The sequence below is a fragment of the Paramisgurnus dabryanus genome, chromosome 2, assembly GCF_030506205.2.
Source record: "Paramisgurnus dabryanus chromosome 2, PD_genome_1.1, whole genome shotgun sequence".
In the NCBI taxonomy this organism is placed as follows: domain Eukaryota; kingdom Metazoa; phylum Chordata; class Actinopteri; order Cypriniformes; family Cobitidae; genus Paramisgurnus; species Paramisgurnus dabryanus.
The window spans coordinates 10,201,389-10,223,786 of NC_133338.1; the positions used below are offsets into that span (position 1 = coordinate 10,201,389).

Below are 22,398 nucleotides of genomic sequence, written 5' to 3' on the forward strand. Positions count from 1 at the left end.
CAGATAAAATAATAAATAAATAAACTCTATCTGTCTGTCCATCTAAGTCTGGACACAGTTGAATGGATTTGTTTCTTATGACCTCATAAACAACAACTAAATGCTGATTTGAGGATCAAAATGTGTCTATATGTGAATTTTGTTCTTACATAACTAACACTGCATGTTCTCTTTGTGTTGTTTAGTATTTTAAGACTTCACTATTGTTTTTAAAATAGCAACAATAAAGAATGAGATAATGTGTAGATAAAGTTCTTGCACAGTAGACTCTTGTCTAATTTTCCAAAGATGCAATACCGCCTCCAGCCAGAGTGAGCGCTGTTTCTCCTCAATAATCAGATTCCCACATAATCTTCTCTTGCTCGTCGCGCTACGTCTAAGGAAACTTTGGTCACTTCTGTTGTTAATCTAGCTTTCGGAGACACACATCTCCCATTTCTGTTTACTAACTGCTTATTTATTTGACTAGCTTTTAAGAGATGTGGTTTATATATTTACTCAGCTGGTTGTCGCTGGTGATACAGATATGTTTTGTTACCCTCGCTATTGGTGAGTTTTATGCTGTTGCAGTTAGCGGGAGTGCTAACCGCTAGCGTTGCAGCGACGAATAAAGCAGTGCTAGTGATATTAACGTGCACGCTTTTGTAGAAAGTGCGAAATTAAACGAGTTTCCACCAGTTTCTATTAGCATGTGGTAAAGTAGGTTTATAGAAAGTATGTTTATGAGTGAAATACGCAGGCAGACTGAGCTTATACAGAGATGCTGTCATCTCCATTTTGCTTAGACACAAGCATTATCACCATACAATCGTAGTTTAATGTTTTTCACTGTAATGGTTACTTTAATCTTACCCTCATCAGTTAAAGCTCCGCTCAATTTTATCTACAGTAAGGTAACATTACATAGTGTCAGAGGGCTCTGCAGAAATATAACTTAACTCAGATGTGCATAACAATTGGCATGGTAGTCAGTTTTTGCATGTGGACTCTACTTTCACTGGTTGGTACATTACGGTTGGAGAAGGCGTGGTAAAGAGTACAAATGTCCACGTAGTGTTAATCTTAATGATTGTTAATATGGTTAGCCCAACACCTGCCTCGCCTGCAGCTATACCTGTGTCCTTTGGAAATAAAATCAACCCTTTGTTTACTGTTGAGTGATGTTGGCATATAAGTCGTGTGTGTACTAAACTGATTGTTTTTAATCAGCCTTTTTATGGCACAATAATTGTGTGTATCTATGTCACTTGCTGTATTTTTAGTTTGCTTTTTGTCTTTACAGCTGCGGGCCTTTATTATTTGGCAGAATTAATAGAGGAGTACACAGTGGCCACCAGCCGCATTATAAAATATATGATTATGGTGAGTATCACCTCTGTGGTGAAGTTCAGTTTCGTTATGCAAGTCATTATCAAGCACATGTCTACTCGTTTAGTTTTTAAAAAGTTTTAAGGGTCCCTCCCTATCGTCATGGCCCCTAAGCAGCAAAACCCATATCATAGACTTAAGCAATAACAATGATCTGGCTTCCTTTGGTGTTTTTGTAGGCTGATACCAGACAACTAAATATAGCAGCTGTGGGCCTTAAGCTGCATGCACACGCCAGCAACTGTCACCCTGTCACCCATCTCTTTCAGTGAGGTTGGGAGTAACAGTTATAATATCTGCTTGTTAAGTCTGGCGTCACACAACAATCCCTTTTTTCGTAGTGATCAGATGCTAAAGCTAACAGCAAAAAATACTAATACACTCACGGTGAGCCTTAAAATTAGGACAAAATCATGATCCTATTCTCTATCGCCATACTAAAGTCCTAAATAACAATATAGCGATTCATCTTAAAAATATTTTTTAAATGTTAGTGTCCTGTATGCCTTGAGCCTGGAGAATGTAGTGTTCACCGGGAGTTTATTAAAGGTTAGCCTAAATGCATGATATAAATAAACAGAGATCATAAATTACTATTTAGATTGTATTCTATTGAAATCAGTGGAGGCTTGGACCTGGAAACTGTTTTTTTGCATCACAACTTAAAGGAACACGCCCACATTTTGGGAATTTAGCTTATTCACCATATCGCCCAGACTTAGATAAGTCCATACATACCTTTCTCATCTCCGTGCGTGCTGTAACTTTGTCTGACGAAGCCTCGACTAGCTTAGGAAGTAAATGAGTCCAGCTAGCATACTGATCCCAATAAGTGAAATATAACGCGAACATTTTCCTATTTATGTGTTGTGATTTGTATAGTCACACAGCGTACCAATAACAAGGTCATATGAGACACAGCCATCTTTTAAAAGTATACATACTGGGAACTATATTCTCAGAAGGTGAAGCACTGCTACTTGGGCGGACCGAACTCTCTGCTCCTCACCAAGGGGCTTCTCGGGTGCTGCGAGCAAATCACTTCGCTCAAGTGGCAGTGCTTCGCCTTCTGAGAATATAGTTCCCAGTATATATACTGTTAAAAGATGGCTGTGTCTCATATGACCTTGTTATTTGTGCACGGTGTGACTATACAAATCACAACACATAAATAGGAAATGTTTGCCTTATTTTATCACTTATTGGGAGCAGTATGCTAGCTGGAGCCATTCACTTCCAGTCTTTGTGCTAAGCTAGCGGGGGCTGCTTTAGACAGAGTTACAGCACGCAGGGAGATGAGAAAGGTATGTATGGACTTATCTAACTCTGGGGGATACGGTGAATAAGCTAAATTTTCAAAATGTGGGTGTGTTCCTTGGATAAACGTAGGGCTATGCAATAATGAAAAACAATGCAATATGATATTTTTTCAATTTAATATGTATTAATATATATATTTTTAATTATATATGTTTCATTTGTCTGTTATATTTTGTTATCCACATTTGCAACATTTCTATGATTTCGATGATTTCTCTTTTAACAACTTTGTTGAATCGATGGACATGCCCACTTCCTGTTGCAAATGGTCATGATTACTCGTGCCTTAATGGTTCCATTAGAATAAATGAGGTTGTTTCACTCTCCCATTGCTAGTCGCTAACAATGTGGACGCAGCTTTAGTGATCAGCGTGTGCTGTATGCACCGAAGGCCCTGGTGTTAAACTTTAACAATCTCGGACATGCAGTCTTAACCTGTGGAGCTTCTTGCAGTTAAATGGTGCTTTTCCATTGGATAGTACCCCACGGGTTGGGTCGGGGCAGCTTATTTTTGGGGGCTTTTCCCCTCAGTACAGTACATAATACCCAATACATTTTTGTAGTACCACCTTGGTTGGGGTTCCAAGCGAGCTGATACACACTGTAGATCACTGATTGTTCTGAGAGAATCGTCACTACCAGCGTCATTGCTAAACGCTTGATTAGCTTTACCTTCGTGCTTGTGCTAAGCAAGCTGGTTGTCATCTGTGCTTTGTTGTAAGTTTCCAAACTCCCTTTAGTGATGAAAAACATCCACAGGCTGAGAATCAGGAACATCATATCAGTGTTTTCTAAGGTGGCCATTCGTGCCAGTTCCGCCGGACACGTCCCGAACATGTTTTCGGGTTCGTTCTCCGGAAGTCGCGTTGCTCGACCGCATACGTCATCGAGGTTCTCACATTTCAGTTAAAATACATTCGAAAATTAAGATTTATTTCTTTTAAGACATACAATCATTGTAGTTTCATTCTTACCTTGAAATGTAACGGTTGCTTTTCTGAAATTAAACCCAAAATATTAAACCTTGACGACGTATGCAGTCAACCAACGCGACTTCCGGAGAACGAACCTGAAAACATGTTGGGGACGTGTCCGGCAGGACTGGCACGAATGGCCACCCTAGTGTTTTCCTTGCGGTTTGTGGCGGCACATCCACACCCAACTGATGCCATGGGTGTTTGTACAGAGACTCGGAGACATAGGCAAAGTGATAAACGCAATGGGTAAACATCTTTTATGGTTGTCAAGTTTGATTTTGTGGCAGACTGCAAAAAAAATGAATATATGGGAAACGCCGCATTCCAACGATGCTCGCTCCCACTTTTTGTGTGATGTCACAGCAGTAGGCAGCGCAAATATAACGGCATGCTTATAATGCCACCCAATCTGGTTTGGTTAGCTTTTTCATTGGGTTTAGTACCACTTCAAAGTAAGTTGAGCTGACATGACCTGACCTGTTGGATAATATGCAATGGAAAAACACCAAAATAGTCTAGGGCTCAGCCCAAAAATCACCCCTGCTTCCAAAAATGGTACAAATTTAACAGAACGAAAACCTGAATTAGTTTTTTTGTAGAAAACTACTCACTGCAACCAACATGTCAATTTTGCACATACTTAAAGAGCGCTAACTGATTCTTTTCTCTCAGTTCTCCACAGCTGTGCTGGTTGGGCTCTACCTGTTTGAGGGCTTCCCCACACTCATGATTGGAATCGGTCTCTTCACTAACCTGGTGTACTTTGGTTTGCTGCAGACGTTTCCTTACATTATGCTCACCTCACCAAACTTTATCCTCTCATGTGGTATGTGATAAAGTATATAGAAATATATACACGCAGCAGCGCATTTATATATTTTTAAATAGTATTTGCTTTTATGGCTTTCGTTATTTTTCTCATCCTTATTCTTGCATTTTCCCCATGTACAGTACTGGTTGTGTTAAACCACTATATGGCCTTCCAGTATTTTGCAGAGGAGTACTATCCTTTCTCTGAGGTATGCCCTTAACTTTATGCATGTGATATTCTTTTTGGACTTCAAAAGTACAGCTTGAATTACATTCTGAACCATAAATCCTGCGATGAGGTTGATTATTAGATGTGCGATTTGAAGGCACTTGAAATTACGCTAGCTGTTACACTTTGAGTTATGGAGTAATCATTTGAAGTTAATATAAAACGAGTATGATATCCTTCTTCAGTGGAATTCTATAGATATATTGCACTGTGACACACACAGAAATATTTTTGTTGTGTTATATGCTGTACTTTCATCTACCGTCTTTTTGTGACATATTTTTCAAAGTATCAATTTAGGCACCGGTATTGGAAAACCCCCAAACGATACCATCCTTACTACCAACCCAACAGCACTACAATGTGTAATTTAAAATGTTTTGTTTAATTCAAATTCTGCATTTGAGATTGTTTTATGTCATAAAAATTTTTTTGTGGGGGGCGTGAAGGGATGCACCCTTCACAAGGCGGGGCAGACACCGAAAAGTTTGAGAACCACTGCCCTTTATAATGGATATATAATGGATATAGGTAGAGAATGGAGGTGCTTAAAACAACACATTCTAGTTCCAAACTGTCATTTATTGATTTTGTCTTCTAAAGCCATACAATAACCTTGTATGCAGAATGGAGTTTTATTGTATTGTATTCTGTGTTTCATTTAATCTATAAATTAGTCATTTTTAGTGGTAGGGGTTGGGTTAGGTTCTTAAAAATGTTTAAATGTAATTTAAATATGTCTATTTTAAATACAGTTATGCCGGCTGTTAATATTAAAATCGTACTCCAACACGTCATAATCGCCACATTATATAGTTTCATAATGACAGTAAAACTCTCATACTCATTGTGTCTGGTATTTGCGCCAAATATTTCTCATTTAATGCAACATGGTGCGCTATAGTTTAAAACAACATCATACGGATTCTGAGCTGTATTGTTCACACTGCTTTTATCATTAAATTCCTTGCATATTGTGCTCCGCAGAAGAAATATGGGTTTACATGAGAAAGATATCTATGTCAAATTCGCCCTAATGAAATTCAGTGAGATACCTGACGTAGTGTCTTTCTGTTTTCAGGTTTTAGCATACTTCACAATGTGCCTGTGGGTGATCCCATTCTCTTTCTTCGTTTCTCTTTCTGCTGGGGAAAATGTCCTGCCATCTACTATGCAGCAGGGAGGTGAGTGTCAAGCTTAACTCGCTGCAAAAAATGACTTTCTTACTTAGTATTTTTGTCTTGTTTTCAGTAGAAATATCAAAAAATTCTTAAATCAAGATGTATTTTCTTGATGAGCAAATGTCTAGTTTTTAGACAAAACGTATCAAATTTAAGAGAATTTGTGCTTAAAACAAGCAAAATAATCTGCCAATGGAATAACAATTTATTAAGTAAATTCAAGAAAAAATTTCCATTGGCAGATTTTTTTTGCTTGTTTTAAACACAAATTCACTTAAATTTGATATGTTTTGTCTAAAAACTAGACTTATTTTCTTAGGTCATTTGCTCATCAAGAAAATACATCTTGATCTAAGAATTTTTAGATATTTCTGCTGAAAACAAGACAAAAATACTAAGCAAGAAAGCCATTTTTTGCAGTGCTGTTTTGTTTTCATTTTCATTGTTTTGTTTAAAAAAAATAATGAGTTAAATAAGCTTTAAATGTGCTCGTATATAGCGCAGTGGTAAAGCATTGTATATACCTTTTAATTCACTGTAAGTCACTTTGGATAAAAGCATCTTCCAGACACATACATGCAAAATAGGGATGGAACGATAAATGGGCAGATGATGCTAGCTATGCTTCTCAATGAATTCCGGTGAAATGCTGCTATATACAAAAGCCAGAGGGCGCTCTCGTGCAGAAATGCAATATGGGCCGCAGAAGAAGAACCATTTATACAAGCATAACCAGGAAAAGGCTTAAGCATATATTTATATTGCCGTTCTTCAAACCTTTTCAGGTATTTTATGATAATAAAGAATATGTATAATGATTATGTTTGATGATTGTTGCTTTTTACAATGCATGTTATAAACCAGTGGTTCCCAAACGTTTTCAGCGTGCGGCCCCCCTTGAGTACAGTGCATTTTTTTGCACCCCCCGAAAGAAAATTTATGACAAAAACAGTTTTAAAATGTAATATTTTAATTAAACAAAACATATAAAATTATACGACGTAGTACTGTTGGTAAGTTGGCTTATTATTTTTTAGGTTTAATTACACAGAATTCATGATAAATGAATGTATTTTATAAAATGTCATAAAACTGGGGCCCCCCGTCACCATCTCACGGCCCCCCCTGGGGGCCCCGGCTCCCAGTTTGAAAACCACTGTTATAAACAACTCAAACTAGCAGTGATTTCAGATTGATATGGACTTACTGATCAAAAGCCGTAGTACATGAAATGGTTGTGCATAATATTGGCTGTGCAATTCAGAATTATTATCAACAAGGCATTTATCGTCACATCCCTAATGCAAATGTAACGTGTGAACTTTTGAACTTTCCAGGGACTTTACAGGATGAGCGATATACTGATGGACTTAAACCAGCATAAATTTAAGAAATCTTTGTTTTTGTGGCTTTTTTAAAGACTTGCATACAATATATAGCTCACATGCATTGTTTTCTATTTTGCTTTTTTAGATGATGTGGTGTCAAATTACTTCACAAAAGGGAAGCGGGGAAAACGCTCAGGCATCCTGCTCATATTCTCAGTTGTGAAGGAAGCCATTTTGCCGAGCCGACAGAAGATGTACTAAAGAAGTTTAAGTGAATACATATCAGACGAATGGGGCTTGGCATTGGGGTTGTTCAGATCACCTGCTCCTTCAGATGAACAGCATCATCATTTTATGAGGGGGGATTTGTGAAGATTATCATGGGATGAATCTGTAGCCAAGGGAAAGGACCATATCTAAACAAGTGCACATAAAACTCCTGGAATGAACTTGTCGATTTATGCGAGAGTCACGGCAGTAGCCAGCTAATTTTTCTTAGGCGTCCCAAGCCATAAGAGAACTCCAGAAGTCTTTAATCTTTAAAGGCTTAATCTTTTGACATTTGATGGTGTCTGTATATGAATTATTGTGGAAGGGCTTTGGCTTCGGTCGTGATGGCAGTGCTGCCTGTAGAAGCTCCTGGTGATTTTCTTCTAATTGTGTCAATTTTAAAGGCAGTGTTTATGCTCATGAATAAATCGATGTGTCTGGGTTTTTGTTTGCATTTTAAAGGAATGTTTTACCCCAAATCCAATGTATGTTCTTCTGTTAGTCCACTGTCGGCATAGTGTCTTGCAAGTATTCGTTGTAAGCTTTATCGTTAAAAGAATGGTTTAAGAACTGAAAATTCTGTTGTTTACTCACCACCATGTTTCTCTGAATGAAAGTTTGTGTTACTTTCTTTATTCTATAGAACACAAAGAAAGAATTTCTGAACAAATTGTTCATGCTGCGTATTTATAGAATGATAGTCAATAGGGAGGGAAATGTTGAAGGGATAGTTCACCTTAAAATTAAAATTCTGTCATAATTTTCTCATCCTCATGTTGTTCTTAACCTGTATGAATTTCTGATAAACACAAAAGATATTTTGATAAATGATGGTAACCACACAGCTGATTGTAACCACTGACTTCCATAGTAGGAAAAACAAATATGATGGAATTCAATGGGTACTGTCAACTGTGTGCTTTCCATCATTTATCAAAATATCCTCTTTATAATTTATCACAATATTTGAAATATTTGTTGTCCTACTATGGAAGTCGATGGTTACAATCAGCAGTGTGCCTACCATCATTTATCAAAATATCTTCTTTTGTATTCATCAGATAAAAAGAAATTCATACAGATTTAGAACAAAATAAGGAAATGACAGAATTTTAATTTTTGGGTAAACTATCCATTTAGGTTAAAAAATAATAACAAACGTACAACGAGTTTTCTGTAACTTAAATGTCTGGAATTATTTGTCTCCATATAATAGCTCTCTTGGCAACTCACAATTAATTTGTTATTAAATACAAAGAAGCAATCTTGTTGGTTACATTTGTTCTTGCACACATATGTAGCTTCACGTTACTTTGGATGTAGAGTATAAGGATACCTTTTGTAATGCTTATTTTGGAACTTTATGACAAGACATTGTTAATTGGTAAATTTCTTATTTTGATTCACGACAAACAGTAAACAGATTTGGAACAACAGGGTGAATGTTATTTTTTTGTTTACTTATTCTTTTAAACTTGCACCATTCCAATTAATGTTTTGATATATTTTCATTAACTGGAAATTGAACATCTGAAACGTTTTTTAGAATAGAGCAGTTTTTGTAAAAGTGGCAGAGGTTCGTGCAAATAAAATGTTACCAGTTGGTAGTGTGACAGCAGATTGCAAAAGCTAGATTTTTTGGTGAAATATTGCTTAAAATGTTATGTTGCAGGCTGCTTAATTTTGTGTGCCATACAAAAATAAAACAAAACTTGGTTGTATGAACTTTTGATAGGTAAACACAATTACAGTATGTACAGTGTCAAAAATTACAAAAGCTGTCACTGGGACGGTACCCTTCAAAAAGGTCCCAATTACCATTTGGGTACAGATATGTGCCCTTTACTAAAATGCACATTTCAGCCTGAAGTATAGTTCTGTTTTAACATATACGCGAGGGTGTGTGTACAGTGCGCATGAAGTGAATTTCATCATCAGAATAGCCGGATTTTCATAACCATGCATATTTTGTACCCGTAGGTCATGCATGCACATACAAGAGTATATGGGCCAGGAGATGTATTGCATTTTTTCACAATGCACATGAGTGGAACGTGTACATGTACTAGTCAAATAAATCATACTTTGCAAGGTTGTGCGTTCGACTGTGCATGAACACTCATGTATATCTAAAAACTATACTCCAGGTGTACTTTTTGAAAGGGTACTGACACTATGCCACGTTGGATTCAGCAAAATGTGGTGAAATTTTACTTTAATTTTTTCGAAATTTTAATGATGTAATATAGCTCTTTCATCAAAGCAGATTTTTATTTAAACTGTAAATGTAAAAAATTTCTAATAAAATGACGGTACAATGGTCGGGATGGAAAAAGTCTCTACAAACACATTTGTGCTCTTTACTTGACAGACTGAAGTTAACACTTGGAGTGTGAGGTTGATGAAAGGTCAGCTCATAGTAACACATGGGAATGATTCACTTAAGAGGGTACGAGACACGGTTTGGGTGGAAGCTGCCTTTTACTTGTGATATTTTGTGGCTTGTTTCATAATGGGTATGGTTAGAGCTAACATGTAGGAAACTGGTCCTGGGTCACTGTAAAAGGGCCGTCTTATGGTCCAAAAATGGAGCTAAGTGTCCTTTGGGAAGAAAACAGCTGTCATCATTGAATATCTCAGTGACCTGGGTAACACTGGAATTGACCTTGACACCTTCAGCCCTCAAACTGCATTCATTCAAAGTTCATCTTACACTCAAATCTAGACAGTTTAACAGTTGAAATTGAAGTAAAATTTATCTTTGAAATCAATCTTTGACATAACCCTTAGTCAATATTAAAGATATAAAGGAAAGAATGTTCTTTACATTTTTTAGTATGATTTGAGCTTGGTTTTCACTTTCAGGGTCACGTGTACTCATGGTTAAAGGAGCATTTCACCCGTAGAAACATTAATCTTTATTGAAAGTGTGTTATTTGTAGGTGAAATTCAACATACATTTTGAATTTGGTGCCTATTTGACCGAGAAAAGGGGTGTTTGTAGTCTCACTCCCTCAACAAAGATATTGGACTTCCTTCTTTCAATGATGCAAAATGATGATTTTTACATCATTGAAAGAAGGAAGTGCAACACTGAAATCTGTATTTCTCCTGTCTCAGCGGCAACTGAGAAAATTATGCATGACCATTCAAAAACATGTCTGGGGTTCTAACTATACAAAGCTTAATGCAAATGGGTGAAGTGTCCCTTTAAAGGAGCAGTATGTAAGAAATTTATATCATTTAATCATAAAACAGCCCTGATATGCCACTAGACATTAAGAAATCATTTTCATTTCAAATACATACAGTATTGTTCAAAATAATAGCAGTACAATGTGACTAACCAGAATAATCAAGGTTTTTAGTATATTTTTTATTGCTACGTGGCAAACAAGTTACCAGTAGGTTCAGTAGATTCTCAGAAAACAAACAAGACCCAGCATTCATGATATGCACGCTCTTAAGGCTGTGCAATTGGGCAATTAGTTGAAAGGGGTGTGTTCAAAAAAATAGCAGTGTCTACCTTTGACTGTACAAACTCAAAACTATTTTGTACAAACATTTTTTTTCTGGGATTTAGCAATCCTGTGAATCACTAAACTAATATTTAGTTGTATGACCACAGTTTTTTAAAACTGCTTGACATCTGTGTGGCATGGAGTCAACCAACTTGTGGCACCTCTCAGCTGTTATTCCACTCCATGATTCTTTAACAACATTCCACAATTCATTCACATTTCTTGGTTTTGCTTCAGAAACAGCATTTTTGATATCACCCCACAAGTTCTCAATTGGATTAAGGTCTGGAGATTGGGCTGGCCACTCCATAACATTAATTTTGTTGGTTTGGAACCAAGACTTTGCCCGTTTACTAGTGTGTTTTGGGTCATTGTCTTGTTGAAACAACCATTTCAAGGGCATGTCCTCTTCAGCATAGGGCAACATGACCTCTTCAAGTATTTTAACATATGCAAACTGATCCATGATCCCTGGTATGCGATAAATAGGCCCAACACCATAGTAGGAGAAACATGCCCAAATCATGATGCTTGCACCTCCATGCTTCACTGTGTACTGTGGCTTGAATTCAGAGTTTGGGGGTCGTCTCACAAACTGCCTGTGGCCCTTGGACCCAAAAAGAACAATTTTGCTCTCATCAGTCCACAAAATGTTCCTCCATTTCTCTTTAGGCCAGTTGATGTGTTCTTTGGCAAATTGTAACCTCTTCTGCACATGCCTTTTTTTTAACAGAGGGACTTTGCGGGGGATTCTTGAAAATAGATTAGCTTCACACAGACGTCTTCTAACTGTCACAGTACTTACAGGTAACTCCAGACTGTCTTTGATCATCCTGGAGGTGATCATTGGCTGAGCCTTTGCCATTCTGGTTATTCTTCTATCCATTTTGATGGTTGTCTTCCTTTTTCTTCCACGTCTCTCTGGTTTTGCTCTCCATTTTAAGGCATTGGAGATCATTTTAGCTGAACAGCCTATCATTTTTTGCACCTCTTTATAGGTTTTCCCCTCTCCAATCAACTTTTTAATCAAAGTACGCTGTTCTTCTGAACAATGTCTTGAACGACCCATTTTCCTCAGCTTTCAAATGCATGTTCAACAAGTGTTGGCTTCATCCTTAAATAGGGGCCACCTGATTCACACCTGTTTCTTCACAAAAATGATGACCTCAGTAATTGAATGCCACACTGCTATTTTTTTGAACACACCCCTTTCAACTAATTGCCCAATTGCACAGCCTTAAGAGCGTGCATATCATGAATGCTGGGTCTCATTTGTTTTCTGAGAATCTACTGAACCCACTGGTAACTTGTTTGCCACGTAGCAATAAAAAATATACTAAAAACCTTGATTATTCTGGTTAGTCACATTGTACTGCTATTATTTTGAACAAGACTGTATATCACTGAAAACAGTGGTCTGGCCAGGATATTGTCATTTAAAAAGTGGAGTTGCAGCCCTCAATTGATGTTTATGTTGTCATTTTGTGTATTGGCCACCAGTTGTGTGATTGCAGTACCAGTTTTAGCCACAAGTTTTGTGATTGCAATACCAGTTTTGGCCACAATCCTACATACTGTTCATTTAAGGTTTGGCTATATCTTCGGCCTCTGCTGGTAAATATCTTAACTGCATTATTTTAGGAAAAAGCATATTTAGCTGTTGACATCCTTGAATTCTGAAAAACAAATCCATGCAATTATAAAACACAAATGTCTTTTAATCAGTTGATGTTTCACCAGGGTCTAAATTTCTTTGAAGATTCTGCATCTGTATTTTATATCTGCTGCTATGAGTTCTCATGTTTTGAACAAATGTTTAAAAAGTATATCGTTGCATAATGCATACTGTTTCATATACCATATTAAGTACAGTAGATACTATACATTATTTTCATATGCAAGCACTGCCCTATTAGTTCAATTTATACAAACAGTGGCCAGTAATCACTATTTCACACTTGAAAAGCGAGATGGATTAGCGTTTTAACTTTTCATTTAATTATTTTTGTACTTGATACAAATCTGACTGAACTCTTCAGCCAATTGCATATCCACATTTGATTTCTAGTAGTGGCCTAACTGCAACTCCTCTGCGAGATGCATGGCCACCTCAGTCCATGGTGAGGCATCTGCTTTTAAGGACCGGCCCAACCGAGGCAGATCCAGCACACTAGAACTTTGGAAATGTTGGGGAGAATCAATCCGTGATGGGAATGCTGATGGGAACAAAGCTTTCAGGAGGATGTTCAACGGCAGGTCAGGCAATAAATGTGAAATGCCATCTTGCGACGCTATGTAGCGAGGACGCCTATCTTTACGGCAGCCAAGCGTCACACTACAACTCAAATCTGGCTCAGATGGCAATTCATCAGGATGAGTTCCCATTCGCACCCCCTGAGATCGGCTAATGCTGCCTGGAGGAGGTTTGGAAGGGATGGGTGAGATGTTCCATTTTTCTTTTGGAGTGCCAGGGTGACATTTTGTGCGGTTGTTTGGCATCTTTGGCTCAGTGAGTAGGCAGTTGGCATGTCTGGATGATTGCTTGACATTTATGGCATGCTTCCTCTGAGAACAACCTGGCCTCGTTGCCCATACTGATAGCTCTTGTTTGTTAACAGCCAGCCTGATCATCTGAAATCAATAACAGGGGTGTGATTCTTCCGGATAAATCCGGAATTCCGGCTTTTCCGACCTGAAAATGAGGCTTTCGTGAATCATGCAAATCCAATTGTTTATGTGTGTGTGTGGGGGGGGGGGGGGTATGCAAGGCACCGTTATAAATAACCGCATATCACTCCGCATTAGTCTATTTATTTGTCACGATGGAACTTCATTCAAAGCAGAGCTCACCAAACAGCTTGCAGTCAGATCTCCGGCATGTGGTGTTGGCTGCGAATTAAAAAAAAATCATGCGTTCGCCTACAAATAGTATGAGAGAAACACATCTTTCACTCTCAACCAAACTAACAAACTAGCCAATCAGAAGTAGAATGGGGAGGGGTCTTTGAGGTGTGGCTGAGATCCAGCTACAGATGCCGCGCGGCTGCGGAGAAGTCATAACAAGTTAACGTTGTCAGCAGGATGAAGAGTAAGTTTATGAAGCCTAGGTAAGACAACCTAATTGATAAAGGACCTAAATCAGTGGCGCTGGGCATGGATAGAAGGAATAGGCAGAGATAAACAGCATTTTAGTAGTAAGAAAATTAAGAGAACCCGCCAGGTGTTTGCTCCTTTACAAAACTGTCCGTTTCAAATCAGGCTATGCCAGTAATGTGAATATCAGATTTCTCGTCGAGGTGAAATGCTGTCTCGCAATATCAATACAAAGTTGCGTTTGTGTCAAAACGTTTGCTTGCATTATTATTCTGTAATCACATACGCACGCATCCACGCAAATCAGATCCAACGTCATCCTGACAAACACACGCCTGTATTTGGTCCTCTTAATGGTGAATCTGGCAGTAATGCTTGTGATTACAGAATAATATAATGACAAACACACACATTCATGGATCTGGTTTGCCTGTGTGTGTGTGTGTGTGTGTGTCTGTGTGCGCGTGTGCGTGTGTGTGTGTGTGTGTGTGTGTGTGTGTGTGTGTGTGTGTGTGTGTGTGTGTGTGTGTGTGTGTGTGTGTGTGTGTGTGTGTGTGTGTGTGTGTGTGTGTGTGTGAAATGCGTAGCTCGACTGTGCCAAAAGAACTATGCAAAAGACAAATGCGCTTGACTGCCCTTCCAGAAATTCACAACATTTGAATTAAGTAACAAATGTTGTAATCAATAATTAATCTGTATTAAATGCCCCCACTAACATGTTCTATAAACATTTAACATGTAAATAGCGAATCTCATTTATCAAATTGTGTATGTGGCTTGTGTGCCTTATTATTACCATATGCAACCAAAGATTTTACTAAAAGGGCATACATTTGTTTAGAAGAACATAAAAATCCTTATAGATCTAGTCACTTATTTTTACTCTCAAAATGCACCACATTGATGTATTTACCTTTAAATGCACAAAATGATTTTGTTCAGTCTGATGCAGTGGCAAGGCTACATAATGGTCAGGGTGGCACTTGCCCACGCAGATTGATGATTGGACACTCAGATCGATCAACTTTGAGCCTAAATTATATTTCAACTGTATTTCATTTTATATATATACGTGTGTGTGTGTGTGTGTGTGTGTGTGTGTGTGTGTGTGTGTGTGTGTGTGTGTGTGTGTGTGTGTGTGTGTGTGTGTGTGTGTGTGTGTGCGTGTGTGTGTCGCCACGTCATGGTAGGTGTGCCGTATATTTTCCTGCTTTTTTGTCCTTTGCCAATCACACCTATGAATAAGGAGACGTGAGAGTTTAAAATATTACTTACAGGACATGCACAGTATGGTCATTTCAGTTATTAAAAACCCTGTGTCAGGTTTGAATTTCAAACATGCAAATGGAAATGTTCCAGTAAGCACAGAAGTTACAGATGTTATTAGAAGAATTACATGTTTGTCTGAAAAGCTTGAATGCTTTTTAGAGGATCAGTCTCAGACAGATCATCTATAATACATAAGTACTGTCATTGTATTGTCATCATTTGTCCCTGCAAACTATTATTTGAATATTGTTGATGTCTGAAGAAGGGAGACAGAATGAGCATTTTGTTTGTGCAAGACAACCCTCAATAGATTGTGCCTTGAATACTGCCTAAAGAAATTGTGCAGTAATATCTTTTTGTAAGCACAGTGGTTTAAATGCATAAATAGACTTAAATAGACCTTATCTTTGCTCTCTGCCATTGTATGGCTCTTGACCAGGTCCTGCCTGAGATTATGCAGCTGTTTGAGTTTTTCCATCTCCTGCTCTTTGTCTTTTTTCCACATGGCATCTTTAAGAAACCTGTTGCCGGTAGACAGACACATGCTCATTTGCTACACAGGTTCATTGGATTTACATACATGTGCCTACATTTCTGCATAAACTGAAATACGTTTCTCTCTTAATACCTATCGCTGGATCTTTCGGTTGGAGTGTCCACTAGAGACAATGAAGGCACTTGTTATTTTTGTTTTGATGCAGGTTCATCCAAAATTACAAAGCAGACAATACTAAAAATTATTGCTGTATATTCTTAAGTTAATGCTTGTGTGACTGTGGTGGATAAACATGTGATGTCTTTACTGTCAGGATTGATCGCTTTCAGCGACACTTGGTGTTTACAGGAATCATAGTGCCGACTTACAAAAGGGACAGCAATGAATCATCAAAATGCATCTGTATGTTTTAGTCGGCTGTGTTCCATTGAAATTAAACCTCAAGGACACCGTAAGTAGCTTAGGCATGCCACGTGTTTGCACGCATATGACCATAAATATATAATAATAATAATACATTTTATTTATACCGCACTTTAAATTTGTAAGCAAAATCTCAAAGTGCTTTAAAACAAATAAAAAAAGAGAAAGTTTAACAAGTTAATATTAAAAATGTATCAACTGCTCTTTTAACTCTTTCCCAGCCATTGACGAGTTATCTTATCAATTAACAGAAAAATCTTCCCTGCTAATTCAAAATTTTTAACGGCAATCTATATTTCCAATATTATCCACTAGGTGGAGCTCTTACCCAATATATAAAACACAAGCATCCACTGATCCAAAAACAGTACAAACTCTGTGAATGCAGTTATCTCCGCTTTTTGATAAAACAAAATGTTTTTTAAAAATCAACCCATATTTGGGAGGTGATAAAAAGAGAACAAATGAAGGTAAGATTAAATTTTTTTTGCAGAGGGTCTTTTCTTTCATTTGATATATTGTATGTTTATATATTTAAAGAACATTTACTGTAAGTTAAATTTTTGTGAAAATCATAAAAAATGCTGCCGCTGACTGGTAACTTTAAAAATAACAAACGTGGTTAGGAAAAGAGTAAAAAACTTAGTTTTTTACGCTTTTAAAAGCATTCATAGTCTGTGGTGTCCTCAGGTGGTCAGGGAGAGCATTTCATAATCTGGGAGCAGCGGAGCAGAGAGCCTAATCTCCCATTGTACAGAGCTTGTTCCTGGGGGGTTTAAGGAGAAATTCTGAAACAAAGCATAAGGCATGTGTTGAAGTTTATACAGTGAAGTGATTTAAGGATAGAAGTAATATGGTCGTATTTGCGCCCCTTCTTCTCTGAAGACTTTTAGTAGGGATCCAGATGAGAAGCGCATTGCAGTAGTCCAGTCTGGAGGAGACAAAGGCATGGACAAGCTTTTCTCCCAGTGAGTGTGGGACCGAGTTTGGCAATATCCCTGAGGTGAAAGAAGGAGGTCTTACACATATTATTGATATGAGCCTCGAAAGTCAGATAGGAGTCCATATTAACACCTAGGTTGGAGAGTGAAATATCCTGGCCAGAAATGGCAATGCTGGTAATAAATGATGACCAGACCTGATATGGGGTGCCAACTAAAATTGCTTCTTTCTTGGAGCTATTTAGCTGCAGGGAATTTTGCTTTATCCACGCCTTTATCTCCTCCAGGCAGGTGGTCAAGGTGGATGATGGCAGAGGAATTTGAATTTTTACTGAGATAGTGATGCTTGTCATCAGCACAACATAGTCATACATGACCTAATAAGTACCAAATGGCACAAATCTACTTGAAGGAACACGCCCACATTTTGGGAATTTAGTTTATTCAACGTATCCCCCAGAGTTAGATAAGTCCATACATACCTTTCTCATTTCCGTACGTGCTGTAACTCTTTCTGACGCAGCCCCCGCTAGATTAGCTTAGCACAAAGACTGGAAGTAAATGGCTCCAGCTAGCTAACTGCTCCCAATATTTGACAAAATAACATTTAACATTTTCCTATTTATGTGTTATGATTTGTATAGTCACACCGAGTACAAATAACAATGTCATATGAGACACATCCATCTTTTAACAGTATACATACTGGGAACTATATTCTCAGAAGTTGAAGCACTGCTATTGGGTGGAGTGATTTGCTCGCAGCACCTGAGAAGCCCCCTGGTGAGGAGCAGAGAGTTCCATCAGAGTTGTGCAAATCACTCCGCCCAAGTAGCAGTGCTTCGCCTTCTGAGAAAACAGTTCCCAGTATATATAAGGTTAAAAGATGTCTGTGTCTCATACAACCTTGTTATTTGTACATGATGTGACTATACAAATCACAGCACATAAATAGGAAAATGTTTGCTCTATTTTTTCCACTTATTGGGAGCAGTTTGCTAGCTGGAGCCATTCACTTCCAGTCTTTGTGCTAAGCTAGCGGGGGCTGCGTCAGAAAGAGTTACAGTACGCACGGAGATGAGAAAGGTTTTTATGGATTTATCTAACTCTGGGGGATACAGTGAATAAATAAATTCTTAAAATGTTGGCGTGTTCCTTTAACAAAGATGAGCAAGTTTAATTGGTTTATGTTTCTGCTTAGTAATTTTTAAAATCCAGCATCAAAACAGATAAAAAACAAACGCCTCTAGTGGACATTACATCGAAAGATGCAGCAATATGTACCAGGAGCTATGTATTTTTATTTTAGGTTGTGCAGAAACGTAGGCAGAGGTACGTATGGCGAATGAGCCAGGGTTGCTTATTCATGAACACCAATAAATGGTTTCTCTATGACATGTTCATTTGCATATCTGACCACATAGATTATATGTAATGTCATCTGAAGGAATTCATTTTGAGACTATATTTCAATAATCACGTATTTGGGAATCAAGATACCAGATCATATCCTTCAATCTACAGGGTACCTGGCAATGTCCTTGTAGCCCCAGATACGAGCAAGGTCAAGTGGTGTATGACCTCTATTGTCTCGAACATTTGTGTCTGCTTTGTTTCTCACTAGTGTCTCTGTGCATTCTCTCAGGCCTTCTGCAGCAGCCAAATGCAGCGGCGTTACCCCTTCATCAGTTCTGCTATAAATACAAAAAACTAAAAGTTTTCTTTTATGTGACATGACTTAGACACTGTTTATGCCTGTTTCAGTGTTTGATCAATTATTGTATGTGATTACTGGTAAAATACACTTGAATCATACACATTGGGCTGTGCTCCATGTTCCAGCAGGAAAGTAAGGCAGATGTGTGAGTTAGGTCTACTCAGAGCAGTTAGCACCATATGTATAGGTCTGCGTCCATGAGGGCAACTAGCATTTACATCCACAAAATCACCAGCGTCCAGCAGCAGCTCCATACAGTCTAGGTGTCCATGCAGTGCAGCTATATGGAGCACAGTGAGACCCTGACACACACATACATTGACTTAGACAAAATACATTGGATTAGACAAAAAATACAAAACAGGGCCCGGTTCCCCAAAACGTTCTTATCGCTAAGTAGTTCTTAACCTATACCTTAACCTCTCTCTTAACTCTATGGCATGATTCCCAAAACGTTCGTACGCGAAGTATATCTTCTGTAAGTCACACTTTCGTAAGGTTGGTCTGGACCATTCGTAAGCTCTCTCTTAGCGTTGTTTGAGTGCAAAACGCTATCGTCGCAGTCTTTAGAAATCAGCGCAGCGCAGTGCAAGTCAAACTATGGTATGCTGACAATGATTTTATGTTATGGACATTTTTAAGACTTGTAATAAAATATGTTTGCAATGGATACAGGACTATTTATGCAGTTGACTTTATTTGGTATCAGAACTAATGAATCAAAGACGGCGCCGGTGTTTGTTCCTCATTGAAGTCTGTTCCCTCTATGTTTATAGCGTTTTCATCACGTTACATTTATAATTTATTTAGAAAGATTAAAGATTTCAATTGGTTATACTAAAAAGCAATAATATCATGTATTCTATTATACAATTTATTAAATATTTCATATTTGACAGTTTTATGTCTTTTAACATATAGCCTGTCTTTTTCTTTTCTTTTCTTTTTTTCTCTACTGTTTGTTTTAAAACTGTTATGTTTCCAAACATAATAAATATATATTATACATATAATATGATTCATACTGTAAAAATAATTGACTTACAATCAAGAACAGTCAAGATACATTACATAAACATATACATCTCAGCCATTAAAACTTTCAATGTATATAAAGAATAAACGTATAATGTGATAAAAATGCTATAAAAACACTAAAGGGAAACAAAGGGGAACAGACTTCCACACAACACCGGCCGCGTAACTGATTAGTCCATGCCAATTTTTTTATTCCTTAAACCTTTTGACATTTTGCCTGACGTGGCTAAATAAAAAAAAAACGCCTTCCAAGACAACTCATTATGGAGATCTTCTCAGACCATATTCTCTATCTAACTAGGTTGCTTTTTATTGAAAACATTAATGGTAAGCAATACCGCATTAAACAGAAAAACTGCAGCTGCTTGCCAATCAATTCTGATTGTTAAGTACCTTAACATTTGTATAAAAGTGTATGACATATTTTTTTTAAAGTCAAAACCCATGCCAAGAAGCGGCACAAGTGGCACAACGGGATAAGGAGGGTGGATAAATAGCGAGGGATACCCGGTTCGTCTACCCGTATTACTGACATTTGGTCATTTAATTAATAGTCTATATTTTACGGATAACTAAACTATGTTAAAATAAATGTGACTGGAATAATTTGAGTAATGTTCCATTTGTATAGAACGTGTTGTCTTTCTTAATGCCGTAATGCACCTTCAAGTGAAGTGGAAAATCGATCCCTGAATGATCGATCGCAAATAATTCAGCACTTTCACTCGGGACAGCGACATTGTAACGTCGTACTTAGAGGCAGCGTGTTAAGAAGCTTCCTAAGAGACACTTCGGGGAACACACTTAGGAACACAAACAACTTTGCTAAGATATATCTTTTTGAGTCTTCTTAGCGCGCTAAGAGTGAACGTTATCGGGGAACCGGGCCCTGATTATTTTAATAGCAGTAATTAAAGAAGCAAGCACATTTAGGCAAAATAAACATCTAATGCAATGACTTTCATTATAACTTTGTTTTGTAATTGCAAAGTATGATAGCTAAATAAAGCTGAATTTATTACAGAAAACTAAAGAAGGTTATAAGAAACACAAACTTGTTTGTCAGTATGGAGTGGTTTTTGGGCACTCTTCAGACTCAAACTTAACCACAAGCGGCTTCCACACGCGGAGGCGTGAAACACGTCGCTGTTGGGTGCAACTTCATGTGTCCGCCAAACCCCGGAACTGGATTTATCCAAATAACTACAGTACGTGTCAAGAAAAGCAGATATTATTGAATAACCACTATCATTTTATTGTTTACACTCTTTCCATATGGGGTTTTAAAGGTCACGTTCTTCCTGATCCCATTTTTCAAACTTTAGTTAGTGTGTAATGTTGTTGTAATAGGATAAATAATACATGCAAAATGATAAAGCCTAAAGTTCACTGCGACGCGATATATTTTCTTTAACAGAATTCCCCTTTCAAAGCCAAACCCCTTTACAATCCCGATTGAATTATATCAAATTAATGCCGAGTTCAGACTGCATGATTTTCAAAGTAGCTGGTCACAGATCTTTTCACACTGCATGACTATCTGGGGTAGCATTCAGTCCCTGCTGAGTTCACACTGCATGATGGATCGGCATTGCATTGATAATTTATTTGAGCTATTTCTGTGTTAAGTTGTTGGAAAATACTTGGAAAATGGTTTACAGTACAAATCTAATCATATTTTACAATAACACTTAAATAAAAGCTTTTACTGAGTTTATATATCTGAGCTTACAGTCTCTGTTATTACTTTATCCACTTCTATTATGCTTTCCTTCTGATAAAAGTGACAAAAAAGTTCTTAAAATCTAATGAATACTGTTCTCTGTAAAATGTATATAACTGCAGATTACAGCAGATTTGATTCATGCACTGAGAAAGAAGTGATGGAGAAGTGATGATTTATGATTGATTGGTGATAGAGAGAGTGTCACACTCAAATTACACCAAACCAAAAAGCACTTTATATTAAATTAAAGCGAGAGATAATGTGCATGTCAAGACCATATCATTATATTATGTATATAAATATATTATTGTTTATAGATTTCAAATATCAATTAATTTTTTGTTCTTTTTATTAAAACCTGTCACAGCAAACATCACGCAGGCTTGTACTGCTTACATGCACACGCGGATCAGGCGTAATTAAATCTGCAGTTTTCTGAGGATATCTCTGGGTGGAATCCGGGCAGGTCTGTTTTTCATCCAGACCTTGACGCTTTGTGTGTTTGACTTTATATGGTGCCGCGCAGACTGATCAGGCATTTTACAGTATTTACAGTAAGACATATTAGGCAATTATTTTGTGTCTTTTATTACATTCATCGGGAATCTCAATGGTGGGCACAAGCCTGCGTGAGAAAATGGATGTGTGGCTTGACAATGGGGTGAATTGCGTGAGTCTCAAACTGAATTTG

At 37.6% G+C, this 22,398-nt stretch overlaps 2 protein-coding genes across 2 annotated transcripts; one reads left to right on the top strand and one right to left on the bottom strand.

Moving 5' to 3' along the window:
* The first annotated feature begins 357 nt into the window (after nucleotides 1-357).
* On the top strand, nucleotides 358-8,919 carry tex261 (testis expressed 261). The gene is made up of 6 exons (XM_065294314.1): nucleotides 358-549; nucleotides 1,283-1,362; nucleotides 4,338-4,491; nucleotides 4,617-4,684; nucleotides 5,786-5,888; nucleotides 7,359-8,919. Exons 1-6 carry the CDS (start codon nucleotides 480-482, stop codon nucleotides 7,472-7,474), a joined length of 591 nt encoding a protein of 196 aa, XP_065150386.1. The 5' UTR covers nucleotides 358-479; the 3' UTR covers nucleotides 7,475-8,919.
* A 4,149-nt stretch (nucleotides 8,920-13,068) lies between these two features.
* Nucleotides 13,069-20,721, bottom strand: ankrd53 (ankyrin repeat domain 53). The gene is made up of 5 exons (XM_073813333.1): nucleotides 20,701-20,721; nucleotides 19,043-19,245; nucleotides 18,756-18,920; nucleotides 15,767-15,887; nucleotides 13,069-13,635 (listed from the first exon to the last, which is right to left on the bottom strand). Exons 1-5 carry the CDS (start codon nucleotides 20,719-20,721, stop codon nucleotides 13,069-13,071), a joined length of 1,077 nt encoding a protein of 358 aa, XP_073669434.1.
* Nucleotides 20,722-22,398: the final 1,677 nt, after the last annotated feature.

What these genes read in the sequence shown, in the direction of transcription:
- tex261 (XM_065294314.1), top strand. Translation starts at nt 480, where the DNA reads ATGTGGTTTATATATTTACTCAGCTGGTTGTCGCTGGTGATACAGATA. An exon ending in TTTTGTTACCCTCGCTATTG is followed by an intron (nt 550 to 1,282) that starts GTGAGTTTTATG and finishes TTGTCTTTACAG; the next exon opens with CTGCGGGCCTTTATTATTTG. An exon ending in ATCTACTATGCAGCAGGGAG is followed by an intron (nt 5,889 to 7,358) that starts GTGAGTGTCAAG and finishes TTGCTTTTTTAG; the next exon opens with ATGATGTGGTGTCAAATTAC.
- ankrd53 (XM_073813333.1), bottom strand. Translation starts at nt 20,721, where the DNA reads ATGTCGCTGTCCCGAGTGAAA. An exon ending in CATGGAGCACAGCCCAATGT is followed by an intron (nt 18,921 to 19,042) that starts GTATGATTCAAG and finishes TTGTATTTATAG; the next exon opens with CAGAACTGATGAAGGGGTAA. An exon ending in TGGCAGAGAGCAAAGATAAG is followed by an intron (nt 13,636 to 15,766) that starts GTCTATTTAAGT and finishes TATTGATTTCAG; the next exon opens with ATGATCAGGCTGGCTGTTAA.